The sequence below is a fragment of the Battus philenor genome, unplaced genomic scaffold (assembly GCF_028537555.1).
Source record: "Battus philenor isolate CCGP_79_NKW_IND1 unplaced genomic scaffold, ilBatPhil1.0.hap1 SCAF_2, whole genome shotgun sequence".
In the NCBI taxonomy this organism is placed as follows: Eukaryota; Metazoa; Arthropoda; class Insecta; order Lepidoptera; family Papilionidae; genus Battus; species Battus philenor.
The window spans coordinates 12744251-12760497 of NW_027181682.1; the positions used below are offsets into that span (position 1 = coordinate 12744251).

The window sequence follows — 16247 nt, forward strand, 5'->3', positions numbered from 1 at the left end:
TATTATAGTCCACAACTGGCTGACTAAATAATAAATGCATGTGCTGTGCTTCGCAGTCTGTACATTAAAGCATATTGTATATGGTATAGTACCAAAAGTTACACCAGACTTTGATAAAGAAATACATTTACCAAATGGTATAACTAAAGTATCAGATGATGAATGGCTTATTCATAGGTGTGGAAATATGACAACATTCATAAAAAATGTATTACAATGTATATACAAGGAAAAAATAAAACAGTTTTACTCAAAATATTCATTATTATTAACATACACATAATTAATGTTAAGGATCTACATTACTAATGCATTAATATTTGCATTTGGGCTAATTGGCTATAAGTATCTCCTGGCATTCTGTAGGCGATATTGCCTGCAAATGTATTCAAAACCTCTGCCTGTTCCCGCAGCCATTCAATTTGCTGGAAAAAAGGTAAATTATTTTGTTAGATTAATAAAACTCGTTAGGCAATATATTTGTTTAAAGTACCGCAATACAATATAGAGTACAATAACCCTGTAGAAAAATCATAGATGAACATGTCGAAATTTATATACAAAATGTTTGAACAGTTTGTTATCATATTTTTATATTATAAAAAAAACTAATGGTTTATGAAAAGAGTCTGTGATGTCTATTACTAAAGTAAATGTTTTATGTTTAGAGATAAATAAAATATTACTTTTTAAGACAAAAATCATTTTGTGGCTTTTATTCATTTTAAACTATTGCTTTACCAGTTACATATTACAGCATAGAAACATAGTTTCTTACTTTAGGCCTCATTGGTAAACTCACCAAGCTACAATACCTATCTCAACAAGCCATGGAGAGGGCTATGCTCGGTTTTTTCCTACAAGATTATATCAAGAATGAGGACATCTGTGAATAAAAGTAACCGACATAGCCCAATGGACTGGCATGTTGAAGTGGCAACCTTAATGTCCGAGAACCGAGATTACGGACCAAGAAATTCAGCATAGAATGTCGAACTTCCAGACGGACTTATGAACTTGTTAAAGTTAAGGGAAAACGCTGGATGCTTCTCACCAGTCTTATCGTTAATAACTGATATTATGGTGATCTAACATTTCAATGAAATAACATGTAATAATACCTTATTGGTGTGAGCTGGCACGTTATGTGCATGCGCCGTACGCAAACGTTGCCGCTGAGCCAGTAAGATTGTGCAAACGGCGCGCAACACAGCTGGCAGGCTACGAAGCAACTCTCCGCGGGCGGACCGAGACATCGACACGCGCGCCTCCAACTCACTAGCATTCAGAGGCACTAGCTCACATTCTCGTAGTGTCTGAACAGGAATAAACAAAAAATAATGCAATAATAACGTTTAATCAATTATTGAATATTCAATCAGATGATGATTCATATCTACCCAGCATTGAAATGTGAACTTAAGTGGCGAACCTCCAAATCTTGCTAAGGAGCTTCTGTTCTATGGAATGACTAGGCTCTAGAGCCACATCAAAGGTATCTAAGCTTTGGTACTCGTCGTTAATACCCATTTATCATTATGACCCAAAGTTGTCCGAGGGCCGAAACTCGACTTGATTGGTTGCTATTACCCGGCTAACATTACTACCATTTCAGAGAGCTTATTTTTAGATCTGTTTACAATACAAGATACTAACCTCAAGAGCTCCTTCGTAGTTCTCGTTGTGGAATTGATCAAAGAACGTCATGAGTTTGCACAGTTTAGTGTATGCCTCCATCAGCGCAGCCGGTAATGCGGTAGTATCGGCATAGCGCAAACGCGTTGATACGTGTTCTGCTAGTAAAGACAAACGTTGCCTTAACCCAGTAGCGCCGCCGCCACTGTTCACCACCTGAGCTAATAAAACGCAGAACAGTTCCAGTACCTTCTCCATATTCTGAAATCAAACAAAAAAAAAAACACATATTTTGAAAAAGAAAGGGAAATACACCAGTTATTTTGCTTACAATTATTATTTTTTTTATTACATTAATAAGACTTGTTAGGATAGTATTTTTTATTACATTCCTTATTTAATGTTAATAATATCAAAATTATAATAATATAATAGTTGATTATTTTAAATCTGTATATTAATATTTTGTTTACAAGTAAAACAATTTACTTACCCCGGCAATATCATAAACTGTGATTGCATCTTCAAAAAGTCCTTTATTAACCAATTGTTCTGCTACATTAAGAGCAATGACCTAAAATTTTTTTTCGTAATGTTATATAGTTACTGTTAAATGAAATAAATAAAGTAGTTACATATATATACCACAAAACTAACATGTATTTGTCTATTTTTGTTAAAATAATATCTTTCTCACCTGTATCTCATGACCTATATGCTAACAACTGTTTCACCTATGAAGCAATTTTTTTCTAAAACCTTTATTAAAAAAAATTGTTTCATGAATGTCACAATGTTTAAAATTATCTAATAAAGCATATTTGGATATGTTTACTGAACCAAAGTTAAACTATAACAATAAAATATATGATGAGTGTAATTGATTTAAGCTCATATCTATTTATAAAGAATGCTTTAGATGTATATATGTGAAAACTTTCTCTATGTAAAAAATTTCTATTGAGTCTAGTGCCATTAACATCTATTTTTAATTACCTTACTGTCTATATGGGGATTATTAAATTGATCTAATAAACCAGGACTGCACAATCCTGTCACAGGATCCATTCTGCCAAACAATAATTCATAATCCCTACTTTCTAAAGCGAGATCAGTACAGCAACACATAAATAAGTTTTTCCCACTTGGATCCTTCAGGTTTCTAAAAAATAAACAATTTTGTTATAAGTTATTGATTAAAAAAAAATTAATAAATTACATTTATTTGACTTACCTGAGGAAAAAATAATAATGTAAAGCATCTGAAGGATCAGAGAGTTCAAACTTTCTGACATAGAGTAGTAACAATCTTGCCAGATTTAATCTACGCAGTGGGTTTGGATCATCTGTGTCGACAGATACTAAAACAGAGAATTTATAACTTATTTCTTAATTTACTCTTTATTGTAAATAAAAAAGATATATCAAGAAAACAGGTAAAACAAATAAAAAATAACTACTATGAGAGGTTAACGTAAGAAATGTGATTTTTTTAAACAATTGGAAAAAATAAGTGGGCAGTCAACAACCTTTAAACATTATTGAAAATGTGACCACAACACAACCTTTTTTTTTAAAAAATATGAATAAATAGTAATACTTACATAAAGGTGCTTGGACATTTCTTGGTGTACCCAACATGTTAACATCATGAAGAGCTAAAGCCATATGGACTCCATGAACTTGATACCTAAATACAAATTGATTTTGACTTTAAAATTTTTGCAGAAAAATTATTTAAGTACGACAAATATATATATTATCCATTTTTTGAAATATGTTAACCGTAACTAACCTTGGTATACGGGACAGAAATTCTATTGCAGGTTCAAATTGGCCAGTTAATGTGAGCACTTGGAAATAAACCAATGGTTTTTCATATGCATGGTAATGAGTTTCTCCTGTAAATTTTATTCAAAAATATTAACTATATTTATATATTGCTATTGGTAATAATATGCTTAAATAATTAACAAATTTGTGTCGAAATATTAACACAGAATTTTTGTCTTTAACTACAATTTTGTGTTTTATAAGAAAAACACATTTTGTAACTTTTCTTGTTCTACAAATGCATGTTCATGTCATTTTTAATATTTTAAGAACAGCTAAACATTAATTTTTATCACCCAGATTGGTGATTGCCATATCTTGAGAATGCACAAATTTTACTAAAATATCATACCATATTCTTCTAAAATCAGTTTTTGTAGATCAGAATAGGTAAAAGGTTCTGGTTCATTGTTTGGACGTGACTTTATAATAGACAGTTTCAACCAAAGATAATCATCAGCAGTACGGGCGACTTCTGAATGTTCATCACTGACATCACAAGAGCCAATGATACAATATACCTAAAATAGATAAACAATTTATTTTATTATTTTACTAAATTATTTAGAAGTATCTGCAAAAAATTACATTTGTCATACATACAGCTCTTTTATATGGATCAGTAGAGTTCCGAACTTGAATTCTGTATTGGAAATTTATTGCTGTCTGCAATTTATCACTGAGAGCTTTCTCAGGGCTTCTAATATGTTCCTCAAGAGCAGATATAAATTCTTCATGATCACGTCTAAAAGAAATATGGAGATGGTTATAATATATTAAAACTCATCAAGAACCATTATCACTATCCCTTACCCAGCTTTACATAAACAATGAAGGGCTGCAATGGCATCTCCACTTCGGAGACAATAATATATCATTGGCCAAAGGGGCCGGTCATCTATAACACCATCGGCTAAGCCCTGGCTATTCTGTCCTTGAAAGCGAAGCCCCACAAATCCTCTTACTAATGGATAAGTGCCAGGCTCACCACCTCTCATAGCAGCTGCAGGGTTTGCACGTACTACGTCACTCATATATTGTTTGTACCTTTAAAAAATTGTAATAATCATTATTAAACAATCTCTCAACAATAAAAAGTAAATTACAATTATATCATTTGAAATTCAACTGCTTCAAGAATGTTGTAAAATGGTTAAACGAAATATTTTCCACATTGTTTTTTTTTGTAAAAAAAATTATGATGTTATTATACCTCTTTTCTAAATATTTCTTTCCTTGTGCTATTAAAGACTGCTGGATAGCCGGATTTCCCCTTGCTTTAAGTGGATCTTCATCCCGAACAAGAGCTGGGATATTTGCCATTGTCTTTATGATTTCCCACATTTCTCTTACTTTCTATGAAACATATTTTTACTTGATTAAAATTTTAAAGTTAGTATGTTTATTAAAATGCTAACAATTTATTAACTAATGTCTGCAAAATGAAAAAATAATAAGTTTGAAATATTGAATAATAACATTCTACTGTAAATTCTTGATGCTAATAGCATATATTTAGAGATCATGATACAACATACAATGCTGAAAGTGACACTGACAAATTTATAATATTGGACTAGGAAAGTGCAAAACTTCAGTATAGGTTTGAAAACAATTATATACATATTTGTGTTCATTGCATGTTTAAACTCAATAGTTATAACCATATTACCATATCATTCAGATCCTCTGCAACTTGACCAAACTTCTGATGCAACACAGTTCTAGACTTAGAACCTTGGAACACCAGTTTATTATATTGATGAACCTGATGAGCATAAGCCGCCTCTATGTTGTCAAGCATAGAATGACCAAATTTTTTCGGTGCATCTGCTATACTCGGTGGTTCGGGTGTCCTCTTAAGATCCAACCAATTTTGTGATGGACCTATCATAGCATTCATTAGTTTTGATTTCTCTTTGTTCCATTCTGAAAGCATGTGCTCCCATTTTTGGTCTTCTGTTGTTTGCAAAGACTGAAAATTTAAGTTTTTCATCGTTAAATACTAAGGTAGGCAAATTCCATATTTAAATTTGTCTACTCTAATTCTACAGATAAACCAAGACTTTGTTTTTTACTAAGAATTATCAACACATTACACAACCTACATTTTTATTGACTTCATCAATGAGAGATAAAATAGCATTTTCCCTTTCGTTCTTCAAAAAGCTTTCTACATCAGAGTCAGCAATTGGTTGAAGAGGTTCAAAAGTGCGCTTAGAGCTCAGGGTCTCCAACTTTTGTGATATTTGTTGAAGATCTATTCCTTTTGATCCAAAGAGAAGATGTCTGTAATATAAATATAAACATGTACAGTACCAAGTAAATGTCTTTGATTTCACTTAGTTATTAGAAGTAAAATGCTCTACATAAACCCATATTACTTTTAGCCATCAATTTCATCTTATCACTTTATAACTAAACTTATTTTGCAAGATTGTTAAGCAAAAAATCGTCTTGGCAAACAAAATAATAGAAACAATATTTATTCAAAAACTTTGAACATACAGTGATCTGGACAAAATTCATTCATAAGTTTTAAATAAATCAATTTGTATCTTTAGAACATTTCTGATTATATATTATATTTATAAAACTAATAGAAGGCGAGATAGCCGTAAGCCTAAACAGCTATACATAAAACTGTAACCACCAATCTAACAGTTAACTGTTCAAAAATAGACACTACTAATGTTTCTTATCCAGTTACTACCTAGGTATATTTCACTCCACAGGAGGTATTAACAACGTACCACTTGTAATGTTGAAGCTAGTCAAAAAAATACTTACGCCTGAATATCGTTAGCTCCGGATTGAATAACTCTCGAATATAATTCATGAGATGCTTCCAAAACTTGACCCAAAGATCTTTCTACTCTTGGAAGCTCTTCATTTCCTTCTATTTCTGTTGTTAATTGTTCAGCTTGTTGTAATAACTTGCTAAAATCGTCGTCCGCCATATCGTCGATTAGGTTATACACAAATATAAGAACTTTTTGTAAAAAGGCTTTGTAGGACTAGATTAAATAAATACAAAAACGAAGCGCATTATATTTCGTGTAAAATTACTTTATTTGATTTCTAAATATTCAAAAAATTCAAAGCGCGCGTAACAACGTTTAAGTTAGAAATACCACAAACAACTGTTGAATTTTGAAGAAAATACTGTCAGTGTCATTAGCATAAGTGCGGAACAGATTATTATTGTGTTCAGTCTTAGCTCGCCATAGTAAAATTATTTGGACAGAATGAGAGTTACGACCCAAAGGACAAAATATTTAAAAAGATTAAATATTTTGTATTGAAATTGCGCCCCAGGAGTACATTATTATGGATATATTTTAAACTGTGGACACTGCACTATCAACACGTTCACGTAACACGTTCCGCGTCGGTCAAACATTTCGTAAGCTTCATCAAATCGTGTTATTATTTTCATTTGAGGAAATATCATTTAGTGGCCTTTTACAGTTTTTGCTGATTGGAGGCAGCAGGGTGCCGACAAATATGATACTTATATATCATAATATATTGTATACGTGTCATAATTTACAACAAAATAAATATATATATATAAATATATATATATTTATATATACATATGTATACATTATGATTCATACAGAATTGTAAAATAACAATACTATGTTGCATTTTAATATTTCTTTATTATTTAATGAGCATATATAAATGGTAGTATATGAGGCACTTAAAATAAGCCTGGTATTTTTCTTTTAAATGTAATAATGATGATTCATTTAAATTTTTTGGGCCCAAATATTAAATCAGCATCAGGTGCACCTTTTGGATGTTGATATTTTTGTCGAACATGCTGTCCTCTGTTTGGATTACCGCTTCCACCAGATCCTCCCCCACTTTCTGCACTATATTCTTCTTCTTCTTGTCTTTCAGAAATGTTCAAGGTTAACCTAAATAGTAAAAAGCATAAAAATATTACTTAATAAAATCTGAAAGTTGGTCAATGTCCTAATATGTGGAAGTTTGGCTGGGCTATTAACTTGTTTTAAAAATAATTTCACCTTTGAAATTTTTGTCTATTTTTTAAATATTTGATATCACTATTTTTTTTATTTTATCACCTCTTATGTTGTTTTACCCTTGATACCCCTAATAAATTTCTAAAATACAAGTATTTTTTTAGTTCAAAAATATTATGAAAAAGAAGTAGATTATTAATGATTTTAAATATTAAGGAATCTAACAGCTTATAATAGATGTCTTATTATTCATACATGGTTGTAAATGCCACAGACAAAACTAATTATATTAAATTTTTATAATCTACAATGATTGATAAACATTACCGTTTCATCCTCTCCATTTCCTGCTTGTCAGCCAGCGCTTGTTGTTGCAAATTACTGGCAAGTTCTGGCGGTGCATTAAATGATTTATATTGTGGTTTAGTCCCTTTTCTAACCATCAAAACAAACTCCACCCCTTCTTTACCTTGCTGTGTATAGACAAAACTTGATGTTTACTCACAGTATAATATTATTTAAGTAGAGATTTCTTAATTTGTATTTTTAATACTAAGATTACTTACTAAAAGCTGTTCATAAGTTTTCTTTGTAGTCTGTCTACATGTCATAGGGACTGCAATATCTCTTTGTTGTGGTCGATTTTCTCGCTGTCTTTCTGCTATATTTTCCATCACCATCTTTTCAAAAGCACTTTCAAATTCCACATCCTCAACCTTAAATATTTTTTTATATTTGTAGTAATAATTATCAACTGCTTGAACAATTAAATTATAATTGGGATTCAACTTACTGGTTTTGATAATGGACGTCTATGTTCTAAAACTAGGTCATCACTTTGTACATCATTCACATCATTGCCTGCATTATCCGTAACTGGGTCTTCATCTGAACTTTCCTCCGGAAGTTGTGGATTATCTGTTTCATCGTCAGTTTCCATAATTGTATCCAGTCCATCATTAATACTATCCTCTCCTTGGTCATCATTATCATTTTGCTCTTCTTCTCCAAGCTCTGGATAAAGTGTTTGCCTTAGATCTTCTATAGCATCCTTACATTGCTGTGAACTTGTAAATAGATTTAATTTTGGTCTTAATGTTGTCAAACATTCTTGATATATGTACTTAACATATATAGGAAACTTGTTTATTTCAGTCCAACATGGATCAGTATATTTATACCAGTAGTAATTCTGGAAAAATACTAAGAAATAATCCAATCTTTTTTTACTAGATCCACTATTAAAGTATGCACCACATGTCTCAAGTAAAGCACAAACTAGCCTTATTCTGAACACATTATCAGGTGGGTCTAGCGGAGATACATTACTATGGTCATTAGTCACACCAAATGTAATAAAAGAGTACAAAACAGTGAAAACATCTCTAGAATCTAGTAATTTGTAATTGTACAACTCTCCTAGATATCTCACAGTAGCTATTCTTCTTTGATTATATCTAGGATGTGGATCTTCCATTGTAAGACGGATTTCTTCAAGAATTGTGTCAACTACTGCGGGGGCTACAACTTCTTGCCAAATTGCCAGCTCTGCAGTCAATCGAGCTAGTGCTCGTCTTGCACTGGCTCTAACTCTCCATCCACCAGCCAAATGTTGTATAGCTACAGCAGCTACCTCAGGGTCATCCCAATTAAGCTTTCTCATTAGTCTGAGGATTTTTTCTTCATTACTTTTTTGCAAATCTTCATGTAAAATCTTTCTTATGAACTGATGCATTGGTGGTTCTTCTTCTTTGGGTTGTGCTGGTGCTTCAGGTGGACAAACATAGTAAAATGCATTTTCAATTTGTGTCACATACCGAGAATCTAAAGCTGAAACTGTCTGAGGAAATTTTGGAAAATAATTAAGATAAACTTTACAAACATCAACAAAACTTTTTTAACCAATTTACTACACTCACCTTTTTCCTCATCATTTGTTGTAGGTATATCATAGTCCTTTGATGAGTATCAGGATTACAGTACAGATATCTACCACATGTTTCCAAAAGATTGCATGCCATTTCAATGTGATGGTGTTTAAAATCATGCAGAAGTACTTTTAAACAGTACAGAGCCTCCATTTTTGAATAAAGACCAAATTTGACTAACTCTCCAATGAATCTAACCACTTTTATCTATAAATAAAAATATCAATATTTTATTGTAATAAACATCCATAGAAAATAATGAATTATGAATATACCACAAAATTTAAATCCTTATTACTGGATTTATGCAGTAATCCTACCTTTGATTCTATGTTAATTTGATCTTTTTTACGGACATGATATTTAAAGTCCTGCTTCAACATTTGACACAGGTCAACACATACATCAGGTAGAACTGGATATAATATAGCAGCAAATCTTGAATAGAAAGGCAATAAATCAAGCCTTGTTCTGGCCACGCTAAACAAAACTCTTGTTAGCTTTTTTCTGTTGTTCTTTGTGTTGAGATTCATTACAAAATCTACTGCAGCATTGTCTATCAGTTCTCTGTTTATACAATTTGGTAGTTCATTAACAAAGGCATCTAATGCATATCTGTAAGTAGATAAATTTTATTGATTAAAACTATTTGAAATCTAATTTAGATTTATTATTAGTTTTACAATATACAAACTTATTTGAAACATTGGCTGGTTGGGATTCTTCCTGTTCAACATCAGGCACAGTTGGGGGTAGTTCTTCATTATCACTTAGTTCATCTTCTTTTAAGTCTTCATCCAACATCTCTTCTGTAACTGTTTCTGCTTTGCTCTTTACTGTCTACAAATTTATATATCCCACACTATGTATATAAATATAACTATATACATAATTATTATTTCTAATAAATTACATTGCTCCATATAGAGTAACCAGCTCTATGTAAAGTTTTGAGATGTCAAAAATATCTTTCAATGGTATACTTGTATGAACACAATCAGTTATAACTGCTCAGTACAATTATAAAAAAATGGATATTCAATAGTGTCAATATGTAAACGAATTTATAACATACCTCTTTTAATTGGTAATTAGGCATAAAAACTTTTAAATCTGGTAAACTAGTATAGAAGGTTCTGGTATCTTCATCTTGCCATGGATCAGTACCAGCTTGCATTGTAATCTCTTCATTTCCTCCTATAGTTACTGTACCTTGAGTTTCAATTACAGTTAGAGATAATGTTGGAGGCTCTCCAGCCTCTCCCAATTCTTCTCCAAGTACTTCGGCAAAATTTTGTGCTCCAGCTAATAATTTATCATATGTTGCCTGCAAATTATAAGTTAAAAAAATTCCATAAATTTATTAAAGTAAAAAAATTATTACAAATTAATTGTGAAAAAAAAGGTATATAATGTAATTCCTTTAACACTAAGATATACTGTAATTAGTAGTTAAATGCGAATGGTATAGTCTACATCCATGGTTAGCAAAATGGTACAGTTGGACCCAAAGTCATCGGGAGATTAATGGGTCTATATTGGCATGACAAATAAATGGGAGTTCACACTTTTTAGAGGTCTACAAAAATTTATCTGCTATCAATAGTGAAGAATAAGACAACATAGACAGACAATCTTTGCTTGCAAAAGCTCAGCTGCCATCCACAACACTAGTTCAGATATGCAAAGAGACAAAAGAGGCTCTTAATTCTCACAAAAACTATTTTTTCATATTTGGAACTGTATCACAAAGCAAATTTCTAGACTTTTTATTGAAAACCAGAACAAGCTAAATTTTAAAAGTGTTCTATAAATAAAAAAAAATATTAACCATTTTCTACATTCTACATTATCATTAACTGTAGTTACTGTATACATATGGTCATATATCAAAAATATAACCTGATGTTGTTCTAGCTGATCTTTCCTTTCTTGTGATAATTCACCTCTTGTGTGCAATGTCCTTTGGTTTGCCTGATGCAATGCTTGAAGTTGTGCTCTTTCACCAAGTAGATGCTTGGTAAGTGATAAGAAATAATCTTTCAGAAGTGTTCTCACAACACTCTGCTTCTCTGCTGGTAGAAATGTATTTCGTGGGATGGTAATACTATATTTCTGTAAAAAATGAAATATTACATGTAGACATTTAGTACAAACCTACATACAAACTCAAAAAATATTGTCTATTATTAAATAAACACAAATCATGAAATCATTTTTTTATACATATTACCTCTGCTAAGTCCTTAATTTTTTTTGGAACAAGACCTGCATAATCTTCACCACAGTGTTTACAGAAGGAAAGAAGTATTGAAATATTATTATGGTCTTCCCTATCCATATTAATTAGAACAGTTAAAACATTTCCCAGTAAAGGTAAACCAGTTTTATTTGTGAATATTCCAACAGCAACTAATTCTGCATAAAATCTTAAATCTACTCTCAGTTTAGAAGAATTTGTTATTTTGTCAGTGGGTTTAAAAGAAAGAATCTTTTGCCAATTTTCAAAGAGGTTTGCTGAAAAATCGGCATAAGTGCGGTGGAGAGCAGAACATAAACTAATAGCAGCAGAGATATCAGACATTTTTAATTTAGCTTCAGTAATAGCAGCAGCAACCTCTGATATATACTTAGTAAGATTTAGTGAGCTAAAATCTTTAAGAAGAACGTCAATCTGAGTAGCACTGAAAGATTTCAATTTCTTAACAAATGTTGTGTTCTTTTTCAAACCGGAATCTAACTTAGAAAAATGATTTTCCGGAGGCCGTACGCAATTTAAGTTCTCATTTCTCATCTCATGTTTACACTTTATTCTAGATTCAAGATTACTGATGTATTCTGCTACTGCAAGTTTTTCACTTTCTTCAGTATTCTCAGATTGTAGTTCCTCGGATTGGTCATCATTTTTTTCATCGTTTTGGTCGGTCGTCAACATAATGTAATGTTAATCTTTACTATCACAATAGAAAAAGCAATAACACCGTGTTTATTGGAATAAAGTCAAAACAGTCACATTAAAATTCTGAGGAATCATAATCATATATGTAGTTAGTACAAACTTTATGACACTCGACTGTCAAAATTACATTTGCATGCTTTCCTATATTAAAATATATGAAACGTGTTAATAATTCAGGTATAATAAAATAAGTATAAGAAAATATTTTTTTTTTTTTTACTTTGTCATTCCACTTAAAAATCCTTTTAATATTTTGATGACGCTAACATGTGATAAATTAACACATAAATTATATAGTTCCTAAGAAATTAAATATTTATATTTACTTATGATTATATGCGTAAAACAAGAATTTTGATCAAGAAAAGAACTATTTTAAATATTTTATATGCTTTTGTTAATATTCTTTGCCATTAACGAAAACTTCATAAACAACCTTTTCTAAAAATGTTTCGACTGTCATTCATAAACTAAAAGTTTTGTGGTTTTACTATGTATATCGTTTTTACCGCCTCAATCAAAATCCATGTATTAAATTAGTAAGATTAGACATCGGTTGAGTCTAGAGATAATATATATATATTAAGTATCATGTGCGGAATAATATGTGAAGTCCGACGTTCAGAACGTAATACACTTATAGTAAGAAATTAAATTAATTTGTTTATTACATGAATTTGCTAACGAATTTTTATTTTGTCTTGTTAATAACAATAATATATTTGATTATTCAAAGGGTACAGAGGTGTTAAATCGTATAAAAAATCGAGGACCAGATTGTGTTAAAGAGGTTGAACTAGATATGGGTGAACTGAAACTCTTTTTATGTGGTTCTGTGTTGTGGATGCAAGGTCCAAATCCTGTCGAGCAACCATTAGAGAATGATCGAGGTGTTTTACTCTTTAATGGAGATATTTTTGATTATGATTGGGAGAGAAATATTAATGATACCAAATTAATTATGAATAAACTTAGTAATGAGGTGTGTAGTAAAATTAATACCTTTTTAAATTTTTGAAAAATGTTGTTGATGTTTTTTGAGAAAAGTTAATGATCCTTTTACATTTCAGGAAGTACATTCAGAAAATCAAATAATAGATCAGTTGAAATTGTTGAAAGGCCCATTTAGTTTAATTTATTTTGATAAAACAAAGAATGACTTGTATTTTACTAGAGATCGAATTGGTAGGAGTTCTCTATTGTTCCACAAGACAGAAGACTCAGTAATAATAAGCAGTGTATTGGGTAATAATTGTTAGTAAAATTATTATAATGCTAGTCAATATCACTTATGTTTTGGTTAATGTCATTCAAAACTCTAACATTCACAACATCATATTTATAAATTTAAATATTTAAAATTTGTTTCAGGAAGAAATTACAACTGCATAGAAATACCTGCTGCAAATATTGTTAAACTTAATTTGAAAACATCGCAAATTACTTTGTATCCATGGAAAAATACAGAGAAAAAAAGTCTGTGTACTTTAGAAGATTGGATTCATGACATCCAAAAGCAACAAAACTTGCCAGATGATCAATATCCATTTGAATATGAGTTAACTACTGATTTTAATGATGAGGTAAAAGAAATATTACTATAATAAGAAATTATTTGTTAGTGACCTTCTTCTTTCAGTTTTGCTTTAACCCTTGGTTAAAATAACTGACTTCATCATTCATCATTACAGCCATAGGAAAACCATCGCTGAGTATGGTCTTCCCCATAGATTTCTTAAAGGACTGTTTTAACCTGAGTTTACCTATTCATTAATAACTGTAAAACCTATTTAAAACTGTAATGCTCTTATATCAGTAAGAAACGGTGTACAAATATCAATTCTCCATTTTAAATAATATTACAATTAGTTACATTCTTATGCTAACAAAAGCAACCAACAGATGACATATTATTTTAATTGTTGAGAGTTAATTTTATTATAAATCTTTGCTAGTGGACCAGTACTGTGTGTTAGGTTTGTATACTTTCCAGTACTTCTGTTCCAGTTGGTGTATAATATATAGACAATAAGGCTTAAAATTATTTTTCACTAATAAGATAAGGTTTGTTCTGGACAGAGATTGATTTTTACTGTGTGTGTTTAAGGATGAAGTTATCCAAGCAATAGAGACAGCAGCTAAAACAATTGATAACAATATTTTACTAATGAAAGCTATATCAGAAAATACAAAAATAAAACAAACTGTTCAAAGTGTTACTAAGTTACTAGAAAAAAGTGTAAAAATCCGATTGGAAAAACAGCCCAATAAATGTAAGAATTGCATTAAACATGAAACTTCAGAATGTAAACACTGCACTGTTGGTATATTGTTTTCTGGGGGTTTAGATTGTACAATTCTGGCCTTATTAGCAGATAGATATGTTGATAAAGGTCAGCCAATTGATCTTATTAATGTTGCATTTAGCCTTAACAATAAATCAAGTTATGATGTACCAGATAGAATAACAGGTAAAAATTCTTATGAGGAACTCAAAAGCATCTGCAGCTCCAGGTAATTTATTAAAATAATAGTGTCCAAATTTGCATTTTAAAACTAAATGTTTTTTCCTGGCTACTTAAGTGTAGCAGAGACACATGTGTATTTAAGCATTTTTTTCTTGCAAACCTTATACACAGTCTTAGTTTAAACTTACAGTAATGGTTTTGTTTGATATAACTTTTTAATAACAGTAGATAAATAAACACTGCAATAGTATCTATCCAAAAACTTATTTGCAAGAAAGATCTCTGCTGACTTAAAATATTTGTAAATAATTTTACAGCAAAAATGTTTTCCAGGAATTGGGTTTTTAAAGAAGTTAATGTATCTAAAGATGTATTAGAAAAATATCAAAAGTCAACTATAGCCGATCTAGTTTTTCCAAGAAATACCATCTTAGATGAAAGCTTGGGATCTGCTTTGTGGTTTGCAGCCAGTGGACAAGGATTTGAAACTTCACCTTGCAGGGTTTGTTTAAAATGATTTAGGACATGGTTACATATTCATAAGCATGTAAAACAAGTTTCATATAAACAAAGTTCCTAGTAGTTGAGGCTAAAGTAAAAATGTTGACAGTTCTGAATAGTCAATAAAGTAACTTATGAATTTCATTTAAGTAGTGATCATTGGAATAGTATTTGTCAATTATAAATTTTAATTTATTTTACCAATAATGTTAATGCACAGTTCTAATGCACAGGTTGTTCTTCTGGGATCTGGAGCCGATGAGTTATTTGGAGGGTATCTGAGGCACAGAAAAGCATATCAAAGACAGGGTTGGCTTGGATTAGCTAGAGAGCTACAACTTGATTGGAACAGGATTTCATTCAGAAATCTTTCTCGTGATAATAGAGTTATATCAGATCATGGTAGACAACCAAGAATGCCATACTTAGATGAAGACTTTTCTAATTATGTTTTGAGCTTAAAACCGTGGTTAAGGTTTGTATAAATAAGAATGTTACAAAAGTAAATGTTTTAGGTAGTCTTATTAGATTTTGAGAAGATTTTATTGTTCCAGATGTTTCCCAAGTACATCTTTAGATTGTGGTATTGGAGATAAACTCATGTTGAGGCTTGTAGCTCTTAACTTAGGTTTGACAAACGTTGTCACATATCCTAAACGAGCATTGCAATTTGGTTCAAGAATAGCTAATAAGAAAGAAAAAGGTGGGGATTTATCAAAAAACTTTTTAAATTGTCATTAAATATATGGATTATATTAAATTTGTAAAATTTTGTTTTTCATTTCTCTTAAAAATACAGCCAATCAAAATATTCTTAAAGGCCTCTAGCATTTATTTTTACGTCATGGTTAATGTGTATTAATAATGAAGTATATAATAATGAAGTAAAGTAATGAGTATTGAAAAAGAAACTCATTTTGTTTAT

At 30.8% G+C, this 16247-nt stretch overlaps 3 protein-coding genes across 5 annotated transcripts; 1 reads left to right on the top strand and 2 right to left on the bottom strand.

Annotated features, from left to right (window-relative positions):
* Positions 1-149: 149 nt before the first annotated feature.
* On the bottom strand, positions 150-6597 carry LOC137922080 (nuclear pore complex protein Nup93-like). Its single transcript, XM_068764935.1, has 15 exons — positions 6259-6597; positions 5577-5757; positions 5141-5443; positions 4682-4824; positions 4282-4515; positions 4072-4213; positions 3821-3989; positions 3431-3536; positions 3240-3325; positions 2870-2996; positions 2632-2797; positions 2129-2209; positions 1657-1896; positions 1122-1316; positions 150-425 (listed from the first exon to the last, which is right to left on the bottom strand). Exons 1-15 carry the CDS (start codon positions 6426-6428, stop codon positions 306-308), a joined length of 2463 nt encoding a protein of 820 aa, XP_068621036.1. The 5' UTR covers positions 6429-6597; the 3' UTR covers positions 150-305.
* A 538-nt stretch (positions 6598-7135) lies between these two features.
* Upf2 (UPF2 regulator of nonsense mediated mRNA decay) lies at positions 7136-12447 on the bottom strand. Of its 2 annotated transcripts, XM_068764846.1 has the most exons (10): positions 11628-12447; positions 11297-11509; positions 10470-10721; positions 10089-10234; positions 9715-10009; positions 9386-9601; positions 8260-9306; positions 8033-8182; positions 7794-7939; positions 7136-7397 (listed from the first exon to the last, which is right to left on the bottom strand). In XM_068764846.1, the coding sequence occupies exons 1-10, from the start codon at positions 12327-12329 to the stop codon at positions 7223-7225; spliced, it is 3342 nt and encodes a 1113-aa protein (XP_068620947.1). In that variant the 5' UTR covers positions 12330-12447; the 3' UTR covers positions 7136-7222. The 2 variants fall into 2 exon arrangements, with proteins under 2 accessions (XP_068620947.1, XP_068620948.1); XM_068764847.1 differs by lacking the exon at positions 7136-7397 and having other exon boundaries at positions 7866-7955.
* A 396-nt stretch (positions 12448-12843) lies between these two features.
* Positions 12844-16064, top strand: LOC137922258 (asparagine synthetase domain-containing protein CG17486). 2 transcript variants are annotated; one of them, XM_068765219.1, is made up of 8 exons: positions 12844-12995; positions 13090-13335; positions 13424-13598; positions 13725-13936; positions 14461-14867; positions 15155-15323; positions 15556-15797; positions 15877-16064. In XM_068765219.1, exons 1-8 carry the CDS (start codon positions 12945-12947, stop codon positions 16061-16063), a joined length of 1689 nt encoding a protein of 562 aa, XP_068621320.1. In that variant the 5' UTR covers positions 12844-12944; the 3' UTR covers position 16064. The 2 variants fall into 2 exon arrangements, with proteins under 2 accessions (XP_068621320.1, XP_068621321.1); XM_068765220.1 differs by having other exon boundaries at positions 12936-12981.
* The last annotated feature ends 183 nt before the right edge of the window (positions 16065-16247 follow it).

What these genes read in the sequence shown, in the direction of transcription:
- Upf2 (XM_068764846.1), bottom strand. Translation starts at nt 12,329, where the DNA reads ATGTTGACGACCGACCAAAACGATGAAAAAAATGATGACCAATCCGAG. An exon ending in ATCAGCTAGAACAACATCAG is followed by an intron (nt 10,722 to 11,296) that starts GTTATATTTTTG and finishes TATAATTTGCAG; the next exon opens with GCAACATATGATAAATTATT. An exon ending in CCAGCCAATGTTTCAAATAA is followed by an intron (nt 10,010 to 10,088) that starts GTTTGTATATTG and finishes ATCTACTTACAG; the next exon opens with ATATGCATTAGATGCCTTTG.
- LOC137922080 (XM_068764935.1), bottom strand. Translation starts at nt 6,428, where the DNA reads ATGGCGGACGACGATTTTAGCAAGTTATTACAACAAGCTGAACAATTA. An exon ending in TTGATGAAGTCAATAAAAAT is followed by an intron (nt 5,444 to 5,576) that starts GTAGGTTGTGTA and finishes TTAAATTTTCAG; the next exon opens with TCTTTGCAAACAACAGAAGA. An exon ending in AAATGTCCAAGCACCTTTAT is followed by an intron (nt 2,997 to 3,239) that starts GTAAGTATTACT and finishes TCTCTGTTTTAG; the next exon opens with TATCTGTCGACACAGATGAT.
- LOC137922258 (XM_068765219.1), top strand. Translation starts at nt 12,945, where the DNA reads ATGTGCGGAATAATATGTGAAGTCCGACGTTCAGAACGTAATACACTT. An exon ending in AATAATAAGCAGTGTATTGG is followed by an intron (nt 13,599 to 13,724) that starts GTAATAATTGTT and finishes AATTTGTTTCAG; the next exon opens with GAAGAAATTACAACTGCATA. An exon ending in CTACTGATTTTAATGATGAG is followed by an intron (nt 13,937 to 14,460) that starts GTAAAAGAAATA and finishes TGTGTGTTTAAG; the next exon opens with GATGAAGTTATCCAAGCAAT.